The sequence below is a fragment of the Podarcis muralis genome, chromosome 5 (genome assembly GCF_964188315.1).
Source record: "Podarcis muralis chromosome 5, rPodMur119.hap1.1, whole genome shotgun sequence".
Lineage (NCBI taxonomy): Eukaryota > Metazoa > Chordata > Lepidosauria > Squamata > Lacertidae > Podarcis > Podarcis muralis.
In genome coordinates, this window is record NC_135659.1 from 42490967 (window position 1) to 42518077 (window position 27111).

At 42.6% G+C, this 27111-nt stretch overlaps 2 protein-coding genes across 3 annotated transcripts; both read left to right on the forward strand.

Moving 5' to 3' along the window:
• The first annotated feature begins 1092 nt into the window (after positions 1–1092).
• On the forward strand, positions 1093–15462 carry LOC114598923 (cytochrome P450 2J4-like). Its single transcript, XM_028733306.2, has 9 exons — positions 1093–1787; positions 4553–4715; positions 5629–5778; positions 6432–6592; positions 7111–7287; positions 7661–7796; positions 10518–10705; positions 11356–11494; positions 13372–15462. Exons 1-9 carry the CDS (start codon positions 1587–1589, stop codon positions 13545–13547), a joined length of 1491 nt encoding a protein of 496 aa, XP_028589139.2. The 5' UTR covers positions 1093–1586; the 3' UTR covers positions 13548–15462.
• A 1218-nt stretch (positions 15463–16680) lies between these two features.
• LOC114598921 (cytochrome P450 2J4-like) lies at positions 16681–26309 on the forward strand. 2 transcript variants are annotated; one of them, XM_028733304.2, is made up of 9 exons: positions 16681–16997; positions 18610–18772; positions 19546–19695; positions 20681–20841; positions 21635–21811; positions 22220–22355; positions 23559–23746; positions 24540–24678; positions 25853–26309. In XM_028733304.2, exons 1-9 carry the CDS (start codon positions 16797–16799, stop codon positions 26026–26028), a joined length of 1491 nt encoding a protein of 496 aa, XP_028589137.2. In that variant the 5' UTR covers positions 16681–16796; the 3' UTR covers positions 26029–26309. The 2 variants fall into 2 exon arrangements, with proteins under 2 accessions (XP_028589137.2, XP_077784810.1); XM_077928684.1 differs by lacking the exon at positions 16681–16997 and adding an exon at positions 17134–17460.
• Positions 26310–27111: the final 802 nt, after the last annotated feature.

Here is a 27111-nt window from a genome sequence, read left to right on the forward strand (position 1 = left end):
CCAAATGCCTTGAGAGTCAAACGTTCCAGCTTTCAAATGATCAAAAACTGAGTGTTCCGGTTTGCAAACTTTTTTTTTGGAAGCTGAGCGTCTGGTCGGCTTCTGCTATAGTTTCTGGTGCGCCTGCACCTTGTTTTCCAAATGTTTTGGAAGTTGAACGGACTTCCGGAACGGATTCTGTTGGACTTCCAAGGTACAGCTGTAGTTGGAATTCCACCCCCTCTCCAGCTGATGGTGATGAGTATTAAGATTCTTCTATTTGACACGGGGAACGAAAGCTGAAAGCTAATGGCTTGGCATAATGGGGTAGCACTACCCTGACCTCCCAAGAGCAGAGGTGCTGCTGCTTACTGCAAGGGACAGTAAACAGCACCCCTCTCTCTCCATCCCAGATTATGGGATGTGCTGGTTGGCACTACTTAGAGCTGGAGTCCAAAAACATCTGGAGAGTCACTGGTTCCCCATCCCTGATTTCATCTCTTTGTGGCCAAGGCAAAATCTGTACCAGATATCGCTGTCGCCTACCTGATTAGGACCCAATATGCTTCTTTTCCCTATGTAATGGACTATTACCACTCTAGAAAATGGAGTAGGCTACTAGGCAGTCCTCATATGGTTCTGCTGGTTACAATCTTCCTCAAATGATAATCCAGCCTAAGACCGTTTCTAATCTATGCAGTAATGAACAGAAGACAAGCAAGATGATTCCTCTGACTCTTTAGCAAGAGGACAGAGTTGCTGAACTTGTTCTGATCTGAAATATCAAAGTGCTTGTATCGATTTGCACTTGCAGATAATTCTTCTACAAATGTCAGCTAAGATACTAATCTTGACTCTTCAAAACAAGTGAAATTTAACCTGTTGGGTCTGAGCAGCCAGAGGCAAGATGAGTCCATCTTTTTTTTTGGGGGGGGGGGTAACACCTATCCTTTATGAGATGAGATGATCAATCAAGACACACTCCCCAGACCCTCAGAATCTTTTCTTCTTCTTTTTTTGTAACACCTGGGATCCACTCTTCTCCTGTATGAGACGAGGCAATTGATCGGGAGTTTCACTAGATAACCCTTGGGTCCCTTCCAACTCTAAGATTCTATGATTCTCTAAGATTCTATGAACCAACCCAGACCCACAGAAACGCCTAGAGTAACTGTATTGGTTAGAGACTTTAATATGCATCATAAACGTGTTTTAAATAGTGGTTCCAACTTTAAGGCGCTATTATGCTTTTTCCCAAGAAATGACAAACTGCTATTGTTGTTGCTTATGGTATTTTAAGTAAAGTTTATTTCCTGTGGAAAAAGTAATAGAATATATTCTTTTTTAATAAAAGTGAAAACAAGAAGGAAATATTCTGATTCAGAAAGCTACCTTTCCTCTCCTGTCTAAAAAGAGTTACTCATTAGGCCATCTCGCTTCTATCTCTTTGTGGGTGTGATGTACAACAATGTACAGATTGCATACTCCTGTTTCTCAGAGGAGCCCTAGCCTAGAGGAGAGGTGTGACTGCTCTCCTGGGATCAGATTTCTGTTCTCCCAACAGAAAACAGTCTGCTCCGACAAAGGAAGGCTTGAAAGGTTCCAAGATGCTGCTCCAGTTGCTCTCTGTCCTCTGGGAGGCCTTGTCCCTGCAAATCGTTCTGGTGTTTCTGGCAATATTTCTGCTTCTTGCTGATTACAAGAAAAGGATTCGTCCAAGGGATTTCCCCCCAGGGCCCAGGCCTCTTCCCTTGCTGGGTAATATACCACATTTTGGTGCAAAGGACCCACATTTGGCAGCACGGAAGGTAAGAATGAAGGAATGAACCAGATGATGAGAAAACAGGTAACATTGCAGTGGAAAGGAGCGTAGAAACCTCAGTGGAAAATGAGGTTTAGATGCCCTAGTCTACATCCTGATTCCAAGAGCAGCCAGCCAGAGGTCTCTGAGCAGCCCACAGCTGGGGCATGAAGGCAAATGCATCTCCTGTGGTTTGTTCCATCCAGATGTGTATGGCCTCTGAATCTGGGGGATCTATTTTGCCTAACAGTCATTGGTAACAAACCTGTGTCCACACCTGCCATAAAAGGTAGGATGGTTGTTTGCATGATTCTATTTTGTTAGCAGGTTATTTCCACCACTTCTGCCTTTTACCTCTAGCTCTGGGCAGGGAAAAAAAAAGTCCAGAGCTATGAGCCACGTATTTGCATGAGTAAGGTAATGAGCTCTGTCCAGTTCCTTGGTTCAGAGGTCAGTTTGTTTTCCTTGTATTTGACCCTTAGGCTCAAGTAGATCATACAATGCCAAGCAGCTTCTCAGGTGCAGTGTGTGAGTTCAGGTGGGCTATGGGTCAGGGTGTCTCTTACCTTGCTCACAAACTCAATCCCAAACTTCAGGTCTAAATTAAGGAACATAATTAAGGAGGACAAAATGGACAGATACTTCTAAGGAAAGCAAATATTAAGAAGCTTGCTATGGTTAATGTTAGCAGTGAATTCACAGAGGTGTCTTTGTCCTGTATTAGAAAGTGGGGTTTTAGTGTTGCAACTCCAGCTCTTGAGAATCAGTTACCAACTGAAATCCAACAGCAACCCAACATGTATTTAGATTCCTACAAAATAATTTTGTTTAGATTGTAAGCCAGTAATTATGTGGTGAAATTGTTGCTTTATTTTTGAATTTGTATAGACGGTTTTAATGTTACGGGAGCTTGGGTTTGTGTTCTGTTCTGTTTTTGTCTCGTGCACTGTTTTGATAGATTAGCAAAAACCACGAGTGATGCCTTGAAATTGGAATAATAGCATCCTTAAGCTTTCTTGTCCTGTTGCTTTATCTTCAGACCATGTATTTCCAGGGCCGCTAATGCGCTTGCCAGAATTTGTGGATTGCAACCTCCATCATCCCCTACCGCTGCCCATCTTCACTGGGTTTCATGAGAGTTGTGGTCCAAAATACATTGGCTATCCCTTGAAGTTGCTGACAGAGGGGTATAGCGTTGCTACCTGTCCTGTGTAATGCAAGATCATCCTGTATTTCAATGTAAAATGTGACGTCCTCAATACTGGACACAATGTGTCCTGTCTTTGCTGCACTCCCTCTCCCTGCCATGTTAGGGATCCTCTCCAAATGCTCACCCACACTTCTACGGGGAAGGCATTGCCAGCTGGGCTGGAGAAAAACGTCTTTCGCTTCTTCCCTTTCCTTTCTTCTCCTTGCTCCCTCTCTTCATTCCACCCCTGAGGAGGAGCAAGGCTTTCACGTAGCTGCTTCCAGTTCCCAGCCTAGGATCACTGAGCCCTATCTCCTAGAGAGCAACAGGTTCCAAGGCTCTAGGAACAAGTAGTTTTCTGTCAGTGTAGCCCAGAAACACCAGTTCTGAACATAGTTATCTGCATGATATTTGAAAGAGGAGGGTGGGGGAGAGGTAGCTCCCCACAAGGCTTGTCCTTCGCCCCACCACCTAATATTCCCTCTCTTTCAGAAATTTAACATGTGGAACAAAGCTCATCACCTCATGTTTGTTTGTTTATTGCCCAGGCCTGCATCTGTTGCTGTGCAGTACTGCATATATGTGAAAAGTCATGTATTTAAGATCTGGGAAGGAAAGCACAGACAGATTTACAAATTTGTGTGTATGTGTGTGTGTTCATGTGACAAATTCCAGAGGGGCCATAGTGTTCGGCTGCAATAGATTGTAATGAGTTGCTTTGAAGTCATTTCAGTACTAGGTGAAAAAACAGCAACCCTCAATTCCTCCCTCATCCTCTCCTGTATTTTGCGAGAACAAAGGTAGTAACTCTAGAGGGCTACAGGGGGTACACATGTACAGGACTCCAAGCCAGCAGGGACCCCAAGCTGTCTTTTTGAAATAAATCAGACATTTCTAAAGGAAGTTATAAACAAAACAGTTGAAGCTTCTTGTTGCTGCTGCTGGATGGATAGATGGAGGAGACTTGAGTACGTAAAGCATTTTTCTTGTGTTTACATTATTTCCTCCACTCCCTTAGTGTTCTGCCTTTATAGAATAAAACACAACTGACTGGCTTGAAAAGGTTTTGCTCAGAATTGACTCCCTTGCAAAAAGAGGGGAGGAATTTTGTGGTGCCCCACTCAATTCTCTATGTCCCATGTACTTTAGAGCAACATTAGAGCATGATCCTGAGAAAGCAAAGGTTGCAGATTTGATCCCCATATGGAACAGCTGCATATACCAGCATTGCAGAGGGTTGGAATAGATGATCCTCAGGGTCACCTCCAACTCTACATTTCTTTGGTTCTATGATCTCTGTGTGGTAGACTAGGCTAAATTAACATATGTGCAGAAGCAGCAGCTCTTGTCAATAGATTGCAGGCAAAGAATGGAAGGAGTCTGTCCATGCACAGTGAACTGGGCCCAGGAAACACTTTTGACATCTCTGCTGCCCCGATGTACGTATTTGATTGCAACCAAGTCTCCTTGTTCCATACAGTATTGGCATTCTATAAACATCATACAGGTAAATTAATATAGAATATCAATATAGATTATATAGAGATATTTTATCCTCTCTTGCATTCTTCCTCTCCTTCCAGCTGGCAGAAAAATATGGCAATGTCTTCAGCATTCAGGTTGGGAAAATATGGATCGTGATTGTGAATGGATTGCATCTGGTGAAGGAAGCTCTTGTCCATCAGGGTGAAAACTTCATAGACCGTCCAGTTGATCCTCTTTCCAAGGAAATCAGTAGGTCATTGGGTGAGTTACTTTAAATTACGGCCAATTGTTTAAATTTATTTATTTATTTATTTCTAGCTCAGAAATACACTTCTGTATCATCATTTGGTATAATCTCATCCTTTCCTGGTGAAAGCTCCTATCTAATCAAAAAGGCAAAAATAAATAGAGAGAAAAACAGAATTATCATTAAATAATCAAGGCCATATAAACAGGTACCATTAATCCAGAAAAGGAACGCCAGAGTGGCCTAAAGGGCTTCAGTGTAGAAGGGACATTTGTAAAAAAATATATTGACTGCTTTACTTGTTCCTATGCATTTACTCCATTTTGTGTATTTCTAAACATATGCTGCCTTTCTATCAGAGTTCCCAATAACTTTCAAAGGACAGCATAAAGTTAGTACAGGGAGCCAGCAACATTATGCGGGGTGGGGTAGAATAAATAAGTAAATTTGCCATTTCCACTTACCATTTATTCTTTTTTCCTCCACCTACACACCCAGTGGGCTTTCCTTGCTTACCAAGCTTGGGGGAGGTATCAGGGGGGCCCAAGGAAGCCCTTGGGGCTCCTTCCTACAGCCCAGTAGGTAGCCCCCCACTTTGTGGGGTGGTGTTGGCTCTTGGGATTCCTAGACTTTGCCTTTGCACACAGACCCCCAGAACCAAACTCCCACATAAGTGGTGGGCCAACTGTATTGAAAAACGCAACCCAAGCAGTAAAAAACAAAAACCAACCAAGCCACAGACAATAATCAAACAGCAGCAGCAGCAGCAGAACTAACGGCAATCAAATAAAAACAACCAGCCTGCTTCAGTCTTTCCAAAGCAATACAAACAGGCAAGCAGAATAACCTAAAGGAAATAGCCCATGTTATAATTAAATGTTAAATGTTCTTACTTGCGATATGCACTTGTTATTTCTTCCCATCTAGGAGTGGTCTCCTCTAATGGTCTCACCTGGAAACAACAGAGAAAATTTGCCATATCAATGCTCAGAAACTTTGGTTTGGGTAAAAGGACTTTAGAAGAACGAATACAGGAAGAGAGCCAATACTTAAGGGAAGCTATTGAAGCTGAGAAAGGTGCAAAACAGTCAAAAAAAGCCTATTTCCTATGAAAGGTTAAAAAATACATTGGTCATGGTATGAAGCTTTCAAGTGCTGCTTTGTGCAAATGCAACTCTGCTTTAGATGGGCATCAATGTAAAACTCAGCCCAGGGGTATATCCATTGTGGGTCTTATTTCTCCCATAGCCACAAGCCTTGGATTCAAACAGAAATCAAACACTGTGCTCTGAAACTCTCCAGCTTGCTCTTTTACTTCTAGGTCACATCCCTGCAAAGTCTACCCTAGACTCTCTCACTGCAGATTGACGGAGGGGCCTTTCCCCCAAGTGATCACTTCATGCGGCAGCTAGCCTGCCTTATGTTTTAACGCTTGCTGCCTCCAGGGATTCAAGGGGGCTAGCACCCATAACCTCAAAACAACATAGATATAAAATCTCACAGAACAATGTGCTAGAAAGCTTATACCTATAGCTGTGCAGTTTTCCTTAGCATGTTCCCTAAGTATAAAATTCTTCCACTGTGCCATCTAGACATCCTCTAGCTGAAGAACATCTGCTGTGCCCCCCATACTCTGTCCAGACACACCAATTTCCACCACCTTCTGTTTTTGTTACATGGAAGCCATAAACAGTCTTATTCCTTCTCCATTTCTCTCTCTCTCTCTCCAGGGCAGCCATTTGACCCTAAACTTCAGATTAATAATGCTGTTTCAAATATCATTTGTTCTGTCACTTTTGGGGACCGCTTTGATTACCATGACAGTAATTTCCAGAAGTTATTGCTCTTCCTTGATGAGATAATGTATCTTCAGGGAAGTATGTGGACTCAGGTAGGTCTTCTGGTCCCAGGCACACTCCCACATTTTTGTTGACTGTTCATTGATTTGCTTTTGGCCCTCATGTTTCTTTATCTTCTTATTTCTTTTTTCCCTTTGTGCATCGCACACCATCCCATATTCCCTTGACATCTTGTCTTGTCTTCACATCATCTATTAAAATACCAAAGGTAGGGCCTGTTTATAAACTGGATTTAAGATCCAGAGCATGTCTTGCAATGAACACAGTGATGCAATCCCAAAGGGCATACACGGCTTAATTCCACACTCCCCTCTTACCAATTAGAATCTGTGAAAGGCCCCCATGCAGATAGGCATCACCAAATGAGAAAACTACATTGGCACCATTTTCCTGAGATCATCAGTCAAGGGGAATGCATTTTTCAAACAGGTAGCCATCTTCATGGGAAGCCATTGCATGGATTGCTACCTCCTTTGATAGTAGCATGATCTGCAACTGTTATGAGAGGGCTTTCCCCGCACAAATCTGATGTTAGTATTTGTTTCCTCAGCTGTACAATGCATTTCCCACTCTCATGAAGCACTTGCCAGGGCCCCATCAGACCGTTAAAAGAAACTGGGGAGAACTGAAATCCTTTGTGGGAGAAATCGTTGAAAAACATGAAGAAGACCGGAACCCATCTGAACCCAGAGACTTCATAGATGCCTATCTAAATCAAATGGCAACGGTAAGAAACAAAAAGTATAGTTTGTGTAGTAGCAGTAATAGAAAGCAGAGACAAAATCTAAAGGACCAGAACTTACCCTGTATTTTCCATTGGCTCTGTATGAAAGCAGCCAAAGAGGTGAGGGTGCATGTGTGTACAAGTGCATATACATGAATATGAAATAATGTATATCCAGGGGTGACCCATCACCACTTGTCCAGTGCCTGAAATCCACCAGATTCACAGGGCTGTTGACTTGGCAGTGCTAGATCCAGGACACTTGTCTGGAATATAGCTCATGAATCTCATTGTCATCACTTAATATATAGGACTGAAACTGGGATGGTGTTTTTAATGACAGATGAACCCTTTGGTGCATTTTCTTTGTTTTAAGGAGGATGCTGCTTCCAGTTTTCATAAAGACAACCTCCTACAATCAACACTGGATCTCTTTCTTACTGGAACAGAAACATCTTCTACAACCCTGCGCTGGGCCTTGCTTTACATGGCCATTTTCCCAGAAATTCAAGGTAGAGCCATCATTTGCTTACTTGTCTTTGATTACTTTGGGTTTGGAGTAAATCTACTGCAATTAAGCAATGTAACCTATAGGCTATTAAGTTCAATTTGTTTTCCATGAGTATGACTAACATTGAATAGCACCAGTGCTTTGTTTCTAGAAAAAAAAAGGTGCCAGTACGCACCATGAAGTTGTTACAATAAGTGCCACACTTTTAACATATCCGTTAAAAAGTTGCTGGTGGTTTGTACCATTGAGTACCCCCAGGAAACAAAAGCTGAATTCTACCGTTCCCTTTTTTGGATGAGCTCCCAATGCCATGTTGGTATGTTACTATGCCAGATACACAGATATAGGATGGGAGATATCTGGCTTGACAGCAGAACATGTGAAAAGGATCTGGGGGTCTTAGCATGAATCAACAGTGTGATGCAGTAGCAGCAAAATAAAAAGAAAAAGAAACCCTAATGCAATTCTAGGTTGCATCAACAGCAGTATAAGATCAAGTGAAGTAATAGAACCACTGTGTTCTGCCTTGGTCAGACCCCAACTGGACTACTGATTTCAGTTCTGGGCACCAAAGTTTGAGAAGGCTATTGATATGCTGGAATGTGTGTAGAGGAGGGTGACACAGATGATCAAGTGTCTGGAACCAAGCCATCTGAGGAACGGTTGAGGGAGTTGGGTATGGGAGGACATATGATAGCCATCTTCTAATCTCTGAAGGACTGTTATGCGGAAGATGGAGCAAGTTTGTTTTCTGTTACTGCAGAGGGTAAGGCCTGGATTCAAATATTAGGAGGAGCTTTCAGACAGTGGAATGGACCACCTCAGAAGGTGGTGGACATTCTTGGATGACCATCTACCAAGGATTCTTTAGCTGTGATTCTTGTATTGTAGGGGTTGGAATACATGACCCTGGAGTCCCTTCCAATTCTACAATTCTATGATTCCATGAATCCTTGCCTCTAGTCTAAGCTATAGGTTCAATAGTAACTACAATAAGGTAATTTCATAGCAAAATGTAGAAATGTTTTTGTTCTCTTAGGGATTCAAAATTAGAATGGGAGCTAGGTTGTATGAATGATGTTCTGTGGTCTGCCTCAGGATATTTTCTGGGGTGATTAAAAAATGCAATAGATCTAGTCGTATTAATATGTTATTATGTAAACTGATTAATTAATTTTGTTGAATCAACTCAAGCAAATACAGAAAGGAGATACATAGGGTGGAATTCAACTTCAAATTATGATCCCATTTCCTCATCGCCAGTGTTGAATAATGGGTAGACATAGCAGACGACACAGCAATTTCTCCAAAGCAGCTCTTTATTTGTAAGCTGGAACAGAACTGAGCAGCAAACAGCTCAGCCGGCCTGCTTTTACAGGCAGCCAGCTGTCAACATTGTAGCAACAACAACCCATGGTTTCCTGCCTAAAGTAACTGACATGGACCTGAGTGAAAACTATATACAGTGGTACCTCGGGTTACATACGCTTCAGGTTACATACGCTTCAGGTTAAGGTTACAGACTCTGCTAGCCCAGAAATAGTACCTCAGGTTGAAAACTTTGCTTCAGGATGAGAACAGAAATTGTGCTCCAGCGGCGCGGCGGCAGCGGGAGGCCCCATTAGCTAAAGTGGTGCTTCAGGTTAAGAACAGTTTCAGGTTAAGTATGGACCTCCGGAACGAATTAAGTACTTAACCTGAGGTACCACTGTACACGATACTCCTGGTGGCCAGGGTGAGAACTTCAGTACATAACACCATTACTGTCTCCTCCCACTGTGTGGTGCTCTGGGGTGTGTGTGTGTGTGCTTCCTGAACTACTAAAGATTAGGGGAAGTGGGAGGAGAGGGGGGGGGAATCCCATTGTGCTGGCATCTGCTGGCACAAACAGCTTAGTATACTTACTGTAAATGTGTGCTAGTACTTGATGTTCAAATGCAAGAAATTCAAATGCGAACCATAGCATCCCTTACCAAAATGTCCTCAAGCTTTGCTTCCTGAATCATAATGTGATTTATGCCACACTGAAGCCAGTTAATATCATAGGTGTCTTTCATTCACAACACTTCGTTTAGCAAGTAGTTGACCATAAAATGTACCTCTTTCAACATGACTTCTAAATGGAGATTGTTAACTCAGTTGCTAGCTGTTTTGCATTTGATCTGAATTGATTATATGTATGAGCTGATGTTCTTTTAACTGTTATATGCATATATAATTAATAATATGTAACTATTTTTGTATATGTTACTGCTTTATACACTTTAACTGTTTTTAATGTGTGATGTTTTGCTGTGGTTTTATAATTTGCTGGAAGCTGCCCAGAGTGGCTAGGGCAACCCAGTCAGATGGGCAGCATTTAAATAAATCTTCTATTATTTTTATTTTATTTTATTTTATTTGGGCAGGATTCGCTGAAGGAGTCCTGTCAGCAGAAGCTGTGAGCATGGACTTTCACTTGTGCAAAAAGGCTTCCCTCCTCTCCTCTCCCTGTACTTCTCTCTCACGCACCCTGAAATTGGTTCAAGGAGATTGTGAGAGGTCACAGAACAGTGTGGAAGGGGAAGAGAGGGGAGGGGACTGTCTATCTGGCAAGCTGCAATAAACGGTGCAGTAAAAACAATTCTATTTAGGCAGTAGATGGACCGTTCCAACTAGAAATCTTCAGCTCTCAGTTTTTGTCTGTTCTTCTTGTATTGAAGCTAATCTTCTTCATTTGCAGCCAGAGTCCAAGCGGAAATAGATTCTGTGATTGGCCAGTCTCGCCAGCCAGCGATAGGTGACAAGGACAGCATGCCCTATACCAATGCGGTTGTTCATGAAGTTCAAAGGATGAGCAGCATTGTGCCTTTGAATGTGCCCCGGATAACAACTAAGGACACAACACTGGCTGGGTTTCATGTGCCCAAAGTAAATGTTAAGAAAATAAAGCTCTTCTTGTTTGTTTTTGCTCTTCCACTAAAGAGCACAAGCTTTTAATGTTTGATGTTTTATCGTGTTTTTAATATTCTGCTGGGAGCTGCCCAAATTGGCTAGGGAGACCCAGCCAGATGGGCAGGCTATAAGTAATAAATTATTTATTTTATTTTATTTTATTTTATTTTTATTAGGCCAACATGGTGCCATCTAGATGTTGTTGGTCTCCAACTGCCATCAGTTCCTGCCAGCATGACCAGCAGGCAGGGATGATGAGGCTGTATCCCCAAACATCTGGAGGCCACCATGTTGGTAACCTCTGGTCTAAATACAGAGTTGTACCAGTCTCAGTTTGAATGGGTAGCTAGTCTGTCAGAAATTAGCCAGTATCTGGTGTTGCTAACCTTGAATTTTAGTAGTTCAGCAGGCTTTGAATGTCTTTTAAAATCTATATTGGAACTGTGCTTTTGTGGGACTTCTTTGGATGAATTACTTAATAATGAAAAGTAAATATTGCATTCAGAACATTTCCTTTCTCTGTCAGGAGATATACCGTAGGTTTAGTACTGCTGTAATTTCAAAGAGAATACTTGAAAGCGCCTTGTCATTTTTATCTACTTTCTTCTCTGCTTCTCCTTTGCCAGGGAACCATATTGCTCACCAATTTGACCTCTGTGCTGTTTGACAAGGATGAGTGGGAAACACCCAATGAGTTTAATCCTGGCCATTTCCTAGAGAATGGTCAGTTCTGGAAAAGGGAAGCATTCCTGCCATTCTCTGCAGGTAACAAAAGTTGAGGAGCTGCTCACCAGAGTTGCAACAGGGCCTATATGACAGCGACTTACTTACTGAGAGCTGGGTATATTACTAACTGTATTGTGCATATAAGGGTCACCAACTTTTTTGGACCAGTGAGTACATTTGGCACTTAAGAAAGTGCTATGGGCACCAATCACAAAATGGCTGCGCTTTGGGGCTGTGGTGTAACACAAAAATAGTTTTGACATGGCTCCCCACTCCCACCCAAGCCAAGTGTGGATTTTTGAGGGGGTGTTTACTGAGATCTTTAATGAGTGCCATAGGTGGCTCAGGCAGTCCTTGAGGGCTAGGGTGTATTGTTTACAGCAGCGGTCAGCAAGGTTTATCTTGCCTGGGCCGGAGCGATCCTGCAGAGATACCTCCGTGGGCTGGATCGCATGTGTGCATGAGTGCGCACACCTGCGATTTTTGGCATGTTTATCTGCGCAGGTGCGATTTTTGGCATCTGTGCACGGTGCTGCAGAAGCGAGTCCCTGCACAGTGCTGCACCAGTTTAGCGCAGTGCATGAGAGGGCACCTCAGTTCGGGGCCGGCTCATGGGCTGGTCAAGCGACCTCTGTGGGCCACTTCCAGCCCATGGGCCTTAGGTTGCTGACTCCTGGTTTACAGGGTTTCCCCTCAGGGAATATGAGAAACATTGTGTATGCAAGCTTCCCTCTTCATGTTCACACAGTTGTTTTCTTCTCTGCATCATGAGAAAAGTACCCTGCTTCTCACCATGCAGCTCAGAAAGTAAGCCACTTGTGGGGGAAAGGGATCTGTTTCCCTGTGGATGGATTGCTTTTGCTGTACCCTCCTCATCCTTTCAGCTTGCTGTCCTTCCCTCCTTCCAGCTCCTAGCGTTGCTCTTTTTCTCCCACACCCCTTAACCTTACTCTTCGTCTCCTCTCCCAGTACCTCATGTTACCCTCACTGTGTTGTGTTGTGTTGTGTTGTGTTGTGTTGTGTTGTGTGTGTGACATTATGTCTACATTGTGGTCTGGCCCTTCCCACTGCTTGGTCCCTCCAACAACTTGATTGATTGATTGATTGATTGATTGATTGACTGACTGATTGACTGACTGACTGACTGACTTATTTTTTATTGCCTGTTCTAAGCTGAATGTTTTCAGTTAGTCTAATGTGGCCCTTTCTCCAAAAAGCAAAAACACGTATTTCCATCCTGAGTTCTTAAAGATTGATGCAATTTCCTGAAACATTTGTAAGATCTTTTTGGGGGGTCAAGGTGAATGCAGAGTTTTGGGTTAAGCCAGTTAACTGGATATTAACTGAATGATAGTTGGTTTTTATGATGTTTTCTATAATCAAGCAGTATATACATTTTATGAAATAAATAAAATAAATAAATCTCCACATCTTTGAAATGTGAGAGGGAAGCTGTAAGGTTAGGGATGGACAGCCCTGCCAACTTTGGTTTCCTTCATTTTTCCAATCTTAAATTAAATTCTCCACATTTCAGCAGCAATCTGCAATAGAAAAGAAAACCCATTTAAGTGCATGTTTTTCTTATTGACATATTTTTAAAGCTCGCTGTGACTAATTTACACAATTTTGTAAAACAATTCCTCTAATATAATGAATCTTTGTATGTTCTTTTCTCTAATATATGAAATTTTTTGGCGCTTTCCCTTTATAAGTCTTTTTGTACACATGGGTTGGTTGGAGACTGCACTGTAAATATCAAAAAAATGGCTGTTTTGTGTGTGTGTATATGCATGTCTGTATTCATATTTAGGAAGATTGCTATGAAGCTGTAAACTCTACTAACATAGTCTCTCTCTCTCTCTCTCTCTCTCTCTCTCTCTCTCCCCCCCCCCCCTCCGTCTCTCCCTCCCTTTTAGGAAAGCGAGCTTGTCTTGGAGAGCAGTTGGCGAGGACTGAGCTTTTTCTTTTCTTCACTGCCCTACTTCAGAAGTTCACTTTCCAGGCTCCAAAAGGCGTGACATTAAGCCTTGACCATCGGTCAGGTCTTACGTTATCCCCCCAGCCATACCGGATATGCGCAATCTCTCGCTGAGGGGACTCATTTTATGGCACTGCTCATTAAAAGAAGATGGTGAAGAATTTGGCCAGCACTGCCTCCTAAGTTTCTGCCCTTAGGGGGACAGCTCAGTAGTCAATGCTCAATAGTAATGCGTGTCCATTGTATTTAGAAGGCCTCAAGTTCAATCTGCATGACTGGTGTGTGGTTCTTCTCATAAATGATCTCAAGTATGTGACTTTTAAAATTGTCCTGGGGGGCACAGCTAGGGCAATGTCTTATAAACCAGCAAAGCCTTGTACCTGAACCACTTCAACATTCAAATGCCAGATCAATAACTTACTATTGAGAAAGGTTCAGATGTCTGGTAAATTGTAGACTTCGATATTCAAACTGTAGTTGGTCTACAGGTCATGGCAAATTTTAATTTGGTTCAAACAGTTAATTTAATGAAAAAGGCTTACTAAAAAGTTTTAGTAAGTTGGCAACACCAGTTCAGAAGCACTGTGTACTTGGCCCAATCTAGCAAGGGCCAATCTGTGTTCTTGGCAATCTAGCAAGTTAATGTTTATTACAGACATCAGTGTTTATGAAATAGGTGAATGGAGTGATTTTAAAAGGATTGCTAGCCTGGATCCTTGGGGTGTGTTTATTTATAACCCATCTTTTAAATGGTAGTCTGCCTTTGTAGGATAATTTCTTCATTCCAATTTCTATTCCCTTCTCTCAGGACTTCTCTTCACTAGTGATAAAAAGTTCTAAATTGTGTAATACTTGATTTGGTAATAAAGCCTTGAACTTTCATTTTTGGGCTGGTTGATTACCCTGGTTGTTCTCCTTGCATTCCCCTTTGGCAAAGAAAAGATCCCATGCGGTGTGTCTCAGGCCTGATCAACCCTGGCAATATACAGCAAGACTGTTGTTTAAAGTTTCCATTCCAATTCTACCCCAAACTGAGTCTGTGACAATAGGCAGTATTTGCACTATATACATATACAGCAGTATCATACAGTTTTATACTGTCATAGAATCCTGTTAAGGGCATGGAGAGTTGTGAGGAAACCCTTGTAGGAGTACATCTAAGATATATGGGGTGGGATTCTGCTTGCACAAGAGGGCTCCCCCCCACTCTCCTCCAGGGGAACCCCCCTAAAAACTTGGCTCAGGTGAGACTATGAGGGTGAGGGGGTGGGAATCTATTTGTCTGGCAATCTGAAATACTTGCCCTGCTGGAGCTTTTGCACATTGTTGAATTCCTCCCCTAATGTAGAAGTAGCCCTAGAGGGAAGCAGCGAGAAGACACTCTGAAAGTTCAGTGACTAATTTGTAGAACTAGAGACCTTCCTTTTGTTACCGGAAAAATCTGAGGGCTCCCTTGGACAAAAAGTAAAGACACCAACCAGAGTAAATTGGAGCAAATCAGCAGCCTGTAGGCTTTGCCTTTATTGAACTGTTGCAACAGGGTGTTCCCCTCACTTGCAGGAGAGAGGAAAGACACAGAAAAATGGTGTGCAAGACCTTATAAAAACTTTTGAAATTCCCCTCCTCTAGGTCAAGCCCACCCCCAGAAACATCATGCATACATTACAGAAAGGAGGGGTTGAGGGAGGAGTTGTGGTGGTAACCTGAGTGTCCTGGCACCTGGCTGGTTCCCTCCTCCTCCTCCCCATGAGTCATTTTCTGAAGACAAAAGGTAGTCACAGTTTCCTGCCCCCTGAGGGAAGATCTGATCATTGTCCTTTGTTCCAGTCCATGCTGAATCCACTCCCATATGGAAGTTCTTTGTGATCTTGATTGTCTTCTGTCTAGGACCATAAGGGTTGGCATAGCAACTGGGCAGGGCTCCTGTGGATGTGCTGGGATGATGAAGGGATTATGGTGCCCTGTATCAAACCTTTCCCATTTTGTAGTCTTTCCTTCATGGAGTAAAATAAAAGTGGAACAGTGCAAATCCGATGTATGGTTGATTTTTCTATGAATTTATAACAGAAGTGTGGCGTATGTAGTGTGTGAGTGTGTGTGAAGTTTGTACAAACTGAATGATTGGGGTGGGGGGGTTCCTGCTACACTTTCAAGGGTGACTTAAAGCCTTCTTTTCCTAAAAAGGACCTGAGTTGTGTCCATGTTGTGGTCAAGACAGTGGTGGACTTTGGGGTCTCAAATTTCAAGAGCAGCCCGTGCAATGCCAAAAATGCTCGCCCCCCCCCCACTTATCTCACTCCATTCTAAATCACAGTTGCAGCATCCCTGCCACTCTCCACTAAATCTACATCTGCTCAGGGCCAGCTTGAGAGTCGAGAGCTTCTCTCTCTCTTTACCATCAGCTTGTTCACTTCTGCATCTTCTTTTCCAGAAGGTGGAGTAAGATGGAAGGATATGAAGTGGACTAGGACCTGGGCAACAAGGATTCAACTCCTCACTCAGCCATGAAGCGCACTGGGTGATGATAAAATGAGGAAGAGGAGAACCATCAATGCCACCATAGGTGGAATATAATCGTAATAATTTAAAAGTAAATATAAAATAAAGAAATAAAATATCTCCAGCCATCCCACACCACCCCACATCAGATTTTGGATTGTAGGCGGGGGTTGTGTTTGTAGGAAACTGACTTTAGAATTGGGAGTTGCTGAACCTGTTCTGGTCTGAATATATCAAAGAGCTAGCATTGATTTGCACTTGCAGATAATTCTTCTACAAATGTCAGCTAAGATACTAATCTTTACTCTTCAAAACAAGTGAAATTTAACCTGTTGGGTCTGAGCAGCCAGAGGCAAGATGAGTCCTATCCTATATGAGATGAGGTGATCCGTTGAGACAACCTCCCCAGACCCTTAGAAAGAACTGGAGAAACTTATTGGTTTAGAGTCTTTAATATGTGTCACAAACCTGTTTTAAGTAGTGGTTCCAACTTAAAGATGCTGTTACACCTTTTTCCAAGAAATGACAGACTATTGTTGCTTATGGTATTTTAAGCTACATTTAGTACATGTGAAAAGGGTGTGTGTGTGTGTGTGTGTGTGTGTGTTGAAAGTGAAAACAAGAAGGAAATATTCAGAAAACTACTCTCCCCCTTCCCCCTAAGAAGAGTTACTCAATAAGCCATCTCCTTCAGCCTCCTGGTTGGTGTGATGTAAAGCAATATATGGGTTGCAAACTTTGCCCTGGTTTCTTACAGAAACATTAACCAAGAGGAGAGGTATAACTGCTCTCCTGGGATCAGATTTCTGTTCTCCCAACAGAAAACAGTCTGCTCTGACAAAGGAAGGCTTGAAAGGTTCCAAGATGCTGCTCCAGTTGCTCTCTGTCCTCTGGGAGGCCTTGTCCCTGCAAATCGTTCTGGTGTTTCTGGCAACATTTCTACTTCTTGCTGATTACAAGAAAAGGATTCGTCCAAGGGATTTCCCCCCAGGGCCCAGGCCTCTTCCCTTGCTGGGTAATATACCACATTTTGGTGCAAAGGACCCACATTTGGCAGCACAGAAGGTAAGAATGAAGGAATGAACCAGATGATGAGAAAACAGGTGACGTTGCAGTGGAAAGGAGCGTAGAAACCTCACTGGAAGATGAGGCTTACAGTAGATGCCCTAGTCTAGCATCCTGATTCCAAGAGTAGCCAGCCAGAGGTCTCTGAGCAGCCCACAGCTGGGGCATGAAGGCAAATGCATCTCCTATGGTTTGTTCCCAGCATCTGGTATCCAGATGTGTATGGCCTCTGAATCTGGGGGATCTATTTTGCCTAACAGTCATTGGTAACAAACCTGTGTCCACACCTGCCATAAAAGGTAGGATGGTTGTTTGCATGATTCTATTTTGTTAGCAGGTTATTTCCACCACTTCTTCCTTTTCGCTCTAACTCTGGTCAGAAAAAAGTCACATATTTGCTATGAGCCACGTATTGCTTGGGTATGTTAATGACCAGCTAGCTCTGTCCAGCTCCGGTCCAGAGGTAAGTTTGCTTTTCTCATGCTCCCCTCTTAAACAGGATGCCAAACAGTTTCGCAGGTTTGCTTAGACTATATACCTGTGGAGGACAGGAGTGCCTGGCGTGCTCTGGTCCATGGAGTCATGAAGAGTTGGAAACGACTAAACAACAACATATACCTAATAGAGGTGACACATCAAACACAACTTTCTGCTTGCTTGCTTGCTTGCTTGGGGTCAGTTAGTGCAATAGGACGTTTCTTTTTAAAAAGACACTTTCTGAATCTAAGGAGGCAGGAAGAGGACAGCAGGAAGCTGGGAAGTCCCATCATTTTTTCTTACTTTTTCCTGTCCCCCTCACACCATGGCACTGAGGACACAATATTGGCTATCCCTTACAACTGCTGACAGAGGGGTACATAGGGTACATATGTACAAGGCTCCATGCCAACAGGGACCCAAAGCTCTCTCTCTCTCTTAAAGTAAATTAGACATTTCTAAAGAAACTTATAATAAAAAAGTAGAAGCTTCTTGTTGCTGCAAGCCTCAAGCTGGATGAGTGGAGAGGAACACTTGTGTACACAAAGCATTTTTTTGTGTCTATGCCATTTCCTTCTTTCCCCTAGTGTGTTGCTTTTATAGAATGAAATGTTTTAAATTATTTAACTCCTTTGAAAAAAAATAACTTCATACTGAGAAGAACATGATGATATGCAGTGCTCCCTGATCTTCCACGTCCCACAAAGCCACAACTGGCAAGCAAATAAAAATTCCTATAGACGATGCTTTACTATAAGGATCCCCTCACCCTTATCAAGACTGGAAAAATGTGTGTGTGTGCTTTTGTTTGTGTGTTTTGTTGTACGTTAGCCTACCCTCCTGCTCTTATCTTTGCAACATTCCTGTGTTGTAGGCTGGCCTAAGTTAATATATGTGCAGAAGCAGCAGCTCTTGCCAATAGAGTGCAGGAGGAGAATGGAGGGGGCCTGTCGATGTACTGAGCCCAGGAAACCCTTTTGGCATCTCTGATGTCCCTGGTGTATTTGAGAGAAACCAAGATTACATCTTCCATACGGGCATTCTATAAACATCAAGCAGGCAAATTAATATAGAATATTAATAAAGACCACATAGGGATATGTTATCCTGTCTTGCATTCTTCCTCTCCTTCCAGTTGGCAGAAAAATATGGCAATGTCTTCAGCATTCAGCTTGGGAAAACATGGATCGTGATTGTGAATGGATTGCGTCTGGTGAAAGAAGCTCTTGTCCATCAGGGTGAAAACTTCATAGATCGTCCAAATCTTCCTTTTACCAAGGAAATCACTAGGGGATTGGGTGAGTTACTTTTAATTATGGTCAATTGTTTAAATAACATTATCTCATCATTTCCTATTGCCTATCTAATCAAAAAGCCAAAAATAAATGGGGGAAAAACCAGAAATATCATTAAATAATCAAGACCATATAAACATTAAACAAGTACCATTAATCTAGAAAAGCAATTCCAGAGTGTCCTAAAGGGCTTCAGTGCAGAAGGGACATTTGTAAAATATATATTGACTGCTTTACGTGTTCCTATACGTTTACTTCGTTTTGTGTATTTCAAAAATACGCTGCCTTTCCATCACAGTTCCCAATTTTTTTCACAGGGCAAAGTTAGTACAGTGGGCTAATAACCTCCTCTTATTTTACATATGGGAGTGCAACCTTATGTGGGGGGAGGGTAAATAAATAAATGGTGGGGGACACTTTCCATGCTCCCTCTTCATTTCCTCCCACCTGCACACTCAGTGGATTTTTGTTGCTTACTGGGAAGTCCATTCCACTGTCAAACAGTTCTTACTGTCACAAAGTTCTTCCTGGTGTCTAGTCAGAATCTCCTTTTTTGTAACTTGAAGCCATTGGTTTGGGTTCTCCAGAGAGGGAGAGAACAAACTTTCTCAATCTTCCATGTGACAGTCCTAAGATGGTTATCATATCTCCTCTCAAGTTTCCTCTTTTCCAGGCTAAACTTGCCCAGCTACCTCAGGCATTGCTCATAAGACTTCTGTTCTAGACCCTTAATCATCTTGGTTGCCCTGCTCTGCTTGCTATTTCTTCTCATCTAGGAGTGTTGACCTCTAATGGTCTTACCTGGAAACAACAGAGACGATTTGCCATATCAACGCTCAGAAACTTTGGTTTGGGTAAAAGGACTTTAGAAGAACGAATACAGGAGGAGAGCCGATACCTAAAGGAAGCTATTGAAGTTGAGAAAGGTGCGAACTAAAGTCAAAAAAGCCTATTTCATATGAAAGGTTAAAAAATACATTTGTCATGGTATGAAGCTTTCAAGTGCTGCTTTGTGCAAGTGCAGCTCTGCATAAGCTGGGACATCCCCATGGTTAGATGGGTGTCAATGCAAAACTCAGTCCATTGTGGCACGTAGGAGTTCAGCTGCCATTAAAACGCAGAAGCCTCTGCTAAGGTCAGGCTCCATGTATGCAGTGAGACCTGCAGTTGAAACCCAAAGTCACTTAACTAGTATAGGAGAGCAACAGAATTGGTATGCTGTGTGTTTTGAGGGAAGTGTGCCGATTTTGATAGCTTTGACAAAGTCACAAATGGAATTTGTGCAATAGTTCCTGTGTATATTTTCTGTCTCTGTCATTTTTGCAGGCCTTTGTTGCCAAACCTACTGCCTTGGCAAAACATTGTTGCACACACACCCAACCTCCAAGCAGTCTGAGATTTCCCAACCTTTGTGTTTCCTTTTTTGAAGAGACTAAGGTCCATTTATGATATATGGTTTATTTACACACGTATACAACATGAGCCTAGGATGGGGCAAGGGAGTCACAATATTAACACTCCCAATGGGAGTGCTTGCAGTCTCCCACAGAGGTCCTTTCCTTTGTTTCCCATAATAGCCCATCCCCCAGGTAATCACCTCATAAGGAAGGTAGCCTGCCTTATGTTTTAACACTTGCTGCATCCAGGGATTTAGGGGGTCTGGCCCCCACAACCTCAAAACAACATCTCACAGAACAATGTGCTAGATAGCTTATACCTATAGCATGTGCCACTAAGGGTATAAAACTCCATCACTGCGCCATCTAAACATACTCTATCTGAAGAACCTCTGCTGTCCCCCCCCCCATACTCTGTCCAGACCCACCCACTTCCCCCACCTTCTGTTTTTGTTACATGGAAGCCATAAGCAGTCTTATTCCTTCTCCATTTTCTTCTTCTCTCCCTCTCCAGGGCAGCCATTTGACCCTCACTTTCAGATTAATAATGCTGTTTCAAATATCATTTGTTCTGTCACTTTTGGGGACCGCTTTGATTACCATGACAGTAATTTCCAGAAGTTTCTGCGCTTCTTTGATGAGATAATGTATCTTCAGGGAAGTATTTGGATTCAGGTACATCTTCTGTGAGATCTTATGGGTAACCACAACAGAGTCGCTCTGGTTCCAGGCACACTCCCACATTCTTGTTGACTGTTCATTCATTCGCTTTGGGCCATCATTGTTCTTTATGTTCTGATTTCTTTTTCTCCCTTGAACTTGTAATTCAAGCATCTCACCCCATACCAAGTCCCTTTGACATCTTGTTTTCATTTAACATTGTCTATCATAATACTGAAGGCGTATGGGTGTCTTCAGTATTATAAGGCAGGCACCACAACTAAAAATCATGTGCTACGACACATTTTAGGCCTTTAAGTGGGGAATCACATGAGTGACTGAATAAAATCAAAGAATTTGGACAAGTAGCATATATCATGAGAAGGCTAGTTAGTTTTATTTTCCATATTGAAAACATTCTCACACTGTGCTGGAATATTTATGTAGCTAAATAACACTGGGTATTGAGTGGTGTTCATAAGCAGGACTTAAGATCCAGAGCACGTCTTGCAATGAACACAGTGATGCAATCCCAAGTGACATACATGGCTTAATTCCTTACTCTCCACCTACCAATTAGAATCTGTGAAAGGCCACCCCATGCAGATAAGCATCATCAAATGGGAAAGCTACATTGGCATCATTTTCCTGATATCATCAGGCAAGGTGCATGCATTTTTCAAACAGGCAGCCATCTTCATGGGAAGCCATTGCATGGATTGCTACCTCCTTTGATAGTAGCATGATCTGCAACTGTTATGAGAGGGCTTTCCCCGCACAAATCTGATGCTAGTATTTGTTTCCTCAGCTGTACAATGCATTTCCCGCTCTCATGAAGCTCTTGCCAGGGCCCCATCAGACCGTTAAAAGAAACTGGGGAGAACTGAAATCCTTTGTGGGAGAAATCGTTGAAAAACATGAAGACGACCGGAACCCATCTGAACCCAGAGACTTCATAGATGCGTACCTGAATCAAATGGCCACGGTAAGAAACAAAAAGTATAGTTTGTGGTAGTATTAATAGTAGTAATGGTTAATAATAGAAAGCAGAGACACAATCTAAAGGATCAGAACTTACCATATAGTTTCCATTGGCTCTGTATGAAAGCAGACAAACTGGTGAGGTGTTTGTTTGTGTGTTTGCACACACACACACACACACACACACACACACACACACACAAGTGAATAGGAAATAATGTATATCACCACTTGTCCAGTGCCTGAATTTCACCAGATTGACAGGGCTGTTGACTTGGCTGTGCTAGATGCAGGACACTTGTCAGGAATAGAGCTCATAAATCTCATTGCTATCACTTGATATATAGGACTGAAACTGGGGTGGTGTTTTTAATGACAGATGAACCCTTTGGTGCATTTTCTTTGTTTTAAGGAGGATGCTGCTTCCAGTTTTCATAAAGACAACCTCCTACATTCAACACTGGATCTCTTTTTTGCTGGAACAGAATCAACTTCCACAACCCTGCGCTGGGCCTTGCTGTACATGGCCATTTTCCCGGAAATTCAAGGTAGAACCAACATTTGCCTACTTGTCTTTCATTACTTTGGGTTGCACTCAACAAATCCTCTATTGAAATCAAAGTATCTGACTTATTGGCTATATAACTTCAATGTGCCTGCCGTAAATTCGACTGACATTGAGTACCAACCACCCTTCTCTTTTTTTGATCGATTCCCAATGCCATATTGCTATGTTACTTTGCAATATATGTGCTGCTGTTCTTTTAAGCTGTTGTGTATTAAAAATGTGAGATGAAAGCATCCAAAACGCTAAGTAAAGGGTTATTGCTCACAAGGGCTGTAGAACTCGGTGATGTCATATGTCTGAGGTTGCTATTTTCTGTTTGTTCAGTTTTGGCAGTTATTAACAGACTTAACAGCTAGGGCAGCAGTTATGTTCTGTGGTGCTGCTGTCTGTCTCAAAACTAGCCTGTGTGTAGCACCGTTGGTCATTCTTAGATACAAATCTATGTAATATGTATTAGTTAACATAAGTAACACCTACCTGAATTGTATGTTTAATCTAACAAGGGCAAGTACACTGAGTAAAAGTTATTCAAACTTTTAAAAAGACTGTATTGTGTAGTTTTTATTGGAGGGAAAAGGCAAAGGGTCAAACGGCTTAAGCTCTCTTCCACATAACTCTGTAAAGTTTAATTCCCACAAAAAATTATATATGCATATGCTATAAATGTTTTTATATATAAAAGCAGAAGCTCTGTGCAAGGACTTCACTTGTGCAACAGAGCATCCCACCACTGTACTTCCCTCTCACACACCTTCAGATTGGTCCAAGGAGGTTGGGAGAGGCCACAGAACAGTGCAGAAGGAGAAGGGGAAAGGGAACTTTCTATCTGGCAAACTGCAATTCTTCTGTTTAATGAGCAATCAGAAGAGCAAGAATTTCCCCCATATGTTTTTATTATATTGCAAATTACTTTGGGGTGCCCGCCGGGAAGTGATCCTTAACTGAACTGGAATGATAAGAAAATAATTAATAAATGGTACAGCCAAAACAATTCTATTTCGGCAGAAGATGAACCATTCCAACTAAAGATCTTGGGTGGGGAAAAAGGAGTCTTGAATCAATGCTGGCACTCTGGTGGCAAAGGGCACCCAGAGGTGGAACGACGAGATGGGCCTCCTCTACAGATATTAGTTTATGTCTGTTCCTCTTCTATTTATAGCAGATGTTCATTCTCTTTTTGCAGCAAGGGTCCAAGAGGAAATAGATTCTGTGATTGGCCAGTCTCGCCAGCCAGCGATGGATGACAGGAACAGCATGCCCTATACCAATGCGGTTGTTCATGAAGTTCAAAGAATAAGCAGCATTGTGCCTTTGAATGGGCCCCGGATGACAGCTAAGGACACGACACTGGCTGGGTTTCATGTGCCCAAAGTAAATGTTAAGAACATATTGCTCTTCTTGTCTGTCTTTGCTCTTCCATTAAACTGCACACACCTTAATCCAAAGTTTAAACTAGGGGTAGCCAACATTGTGCCGTCCAGATGTTGTTGGACTCCAACTGCCATCAGTTCCTGCCAGCATGGCTGATGGGCAGGGATGATGAGGCTGTATCCCCAAACATCTGGAGGGCACCATGTGGGAACCTGTGGTCTAAATACAGAATTGTACCAGTCTCAGTTTGAATGGGTAGCTAGTCTGTCAGAAATTAGCCAGTATCTGGTGTTGCTAACCCTGAATTTTCGAAGAGCCAGTGTGGTGTAGTGGTTAAGAGCGGTAGTCACGTAATCTGGGTAACCGGGTTCGCGTCTCCGCTCCTCCACATGCAGCTGCTGGGTGACCTTGGGCCAGTCATACTTCTTTGAAGTCTCTCAGCCCCACTCACCTCACAGAGTGTTTGTTGTGGGGGAGGAAGGGAAAGGAGAATGTTAGCCGCTTTGAGACTCCTTAAAGGGAGTGAAAGGCGGGATATCAAATCCAAACTCTTCTTCTTCTTCTTCTTCTTCTTCGTAGTCCAACAGACTTTGAATGTCTTTTAAAATCTATATTGGAACTGTGCTTTTGTGGGAAATTTTTGAATGAATTACTTAATAATGAGAAGTAAATATTGCATTCAGAACATATTCTTTTTCTGTCAGGGGATAGAGGCTTAGTACTGCTATAAATTCAAATATATGTGAAAGGGCCTTGCCATTTCTAATCTACTTCTCTGCTTTTTATTTGGCAGGAAACCGTATTGATCACCAACCTGACCTCAGTGCTCTTTGATGAGGATGAGTGGGAAACACCCAATATGTTTAATCCTGGCCATTTTCTAGAGAATGGTCAGTTCCGGAGAAGGGAAGCATTCCTGCCGTTCTCTGCAGGTAACAAAAGTTGAATAGCTATATGATGGCAGCTTAGTTACTGAGACCTTGGTATATTGCTAACTATATTTGCAGTGGTCACCAACCTCCTAGAGCCAGTGGGCACATCTGGCATTTAAGAAAGTGCTGTGGGCACCAGTCACAAAATGGCTGCCCTTTGGGGGGTGTATGGTGTAACACAAAATGGTGCTGACACTAGCACAGTGTGGATTTTTGAGGGGGTGTTTCCTGATATCTTTCATGAGCAGCCCACAGGGAGTTAGGCTGTATTGTTAAAGTGTTTCCCCGCTCCATGCTCACAAAGTTGTTTTCTTCACTGCACCCTGAGAATAGGAGCCTGCTTCTCACTATGCAGCTCAGAAAGTAAGCAACTTCTCGGGGAATTATTAACTGAATCATAATTATGATGTTTTCTACAATCAAACGGTATATAAATTTTATGAAATAAATAAAACCTGTTTGCCTTCTTCACATTTTTGGAATGTGAGAGGGAAGCTGTAAGGCTAGGGATGGATGGATCTGTCAACTTTGGTTTCCTTCATTTTCCCAATCTTACATTCAGTTTCCCACAGAAAACCCATTTTGGTGCATGTTTTTCTTATTGACACATTTTTAAATCTCACTGTGTCTAATATACACAATTTTGTAAACAAGTCCCCTAATATAATGGATTTTTGTATGTTCTTTTCTCTGATATAGGCATATATTTTTTTACACTTTCCCTTAATATGCATTTTTGTACACATTGGTTGGTTGGAGAACAACACTGTAAATTTCAAAGAATGGCTGTATTTTGTGTGTGTTCATGTATTGGTTTGAGAAGTATGATTTACAGAGATTGCTATAAAGATGTAAACCAGGGGTAGGCAACCTAAGGCCCGTGGGCCAGATGTGGCCCAAGCGCCTTCTCCATCTGGCCTATGGACGGTCCGGGAATCAGTGTGTTTTTACATGAGTAGAATGTGTGCTTTTATTTAAAATGCATCTCTGGGTTATTTGTGGGGCATAGGAATTTGTTCATTCCCCCCCCCCAAAAAAAAAATATAGTCCAGCCCACTACATGATCTGAGGGACAATGGACCGGCCCACGGCTGAAAAAGGTTGCTGAACCCTGATGTAAACTCTCTACTAACATAGTCTCTCCCCCCCCCCTCTCTCTCTCCTCCCCTTTTAGGAAAGCGAGTTTGTCTTGGAGAACAATTGGCCAGGACTGAGCTTTTTCTTTTCTTCACTGCCCTACTTCAGAAGTTCACTTTCCAGGCTCCAAAAGGCGTGACATTAAGCCTTGACCATCGGTCAGGTCTTACGTTATCCCCCCAGCCATACCGGATATGCGCAATCTCTCGCTGAGGGGACTCATTTTATGGAACTGCTCATTAAAAGAAGATGGTGAAGAATTTGGCCAGCACTGCCTCCTTAGTTTCTGTCCTTAGGGGGACAGCTCAATAGTCATAGCTCAATAGTAATGCATGTCCATTGTATTTAGAAGGCCTCAAGTTCAATCTGCATGACTGGTGTGTGGTTCTTCTCATAAATGATCTCAAGTATGTGACTTTTAAAATGGTCCCTGTGGCACAGCTAGAGCAATGTCTTATAAGTATCGCAATAAAAGAGCTCAGTTGGAACTCCAAGTTGTAGACTTTGATGCTCAAGCTTGCACAAGACGGTTACCCCCCACTTCTCCAGGGGCACCCCCCCAAAAAAATGGCTTAAGTGCGAGTATACCAGGGTGCAGGGAGACAGCAGGTGGTCTGTCTGCCTGGCAAGCTGAAATGCTTGCCCTGTTGGCGTTATTGCACATTATCGAATTCCTCCCCTAATGTGGAAGTAGCCCTAGCAGAAGACACTACAAAAGGTCAGTGACTTATTGATAAAACAAGAGACCTTCCAAGAACCTTCCAAGGATGACTGAAAGCCTTCTCGTCCTAAAAGAAGTATCTGCTTATCTCAGAGCTGAGCAGACAAGTTGTGTCCATATTGTGGTCAGGGCAGTGGCAGACCTTGGCGCCCTGCATGATGCCAATGTTCAGCACCCCCTGCCTCTCACGCTCCATTCTAAATCATAGTTTCAACGTCCCCTGCAGTGCCCTTGAGGCTGCATGCCCAGTGCCACCAAACAGTTCATGCTCTCCTAAATCTGTATCTGCATCTCCTGGTTTCTGTTGTCCCTTGACACAGGATATCTGTGGTCCCTTTGTTTCCTCTAGCCACACCACTCCCTCTTGGCCTCATCCCTTTGAACTAATTGTTTATATCAATTATGGCAATCTCCTATTATTCAAAAAACCTCACAAACCTCTGTATTTCAGTAGTTACATTTCTATTTTGTCAAGAGGCAACAATCTGCTATCTGTCCTCTACACACTTGGAGCTATAGAACCGTAGAGTTGCAAAAGACCCCCAGGGGCATATAGTTCAACCCCCTGAAATGCA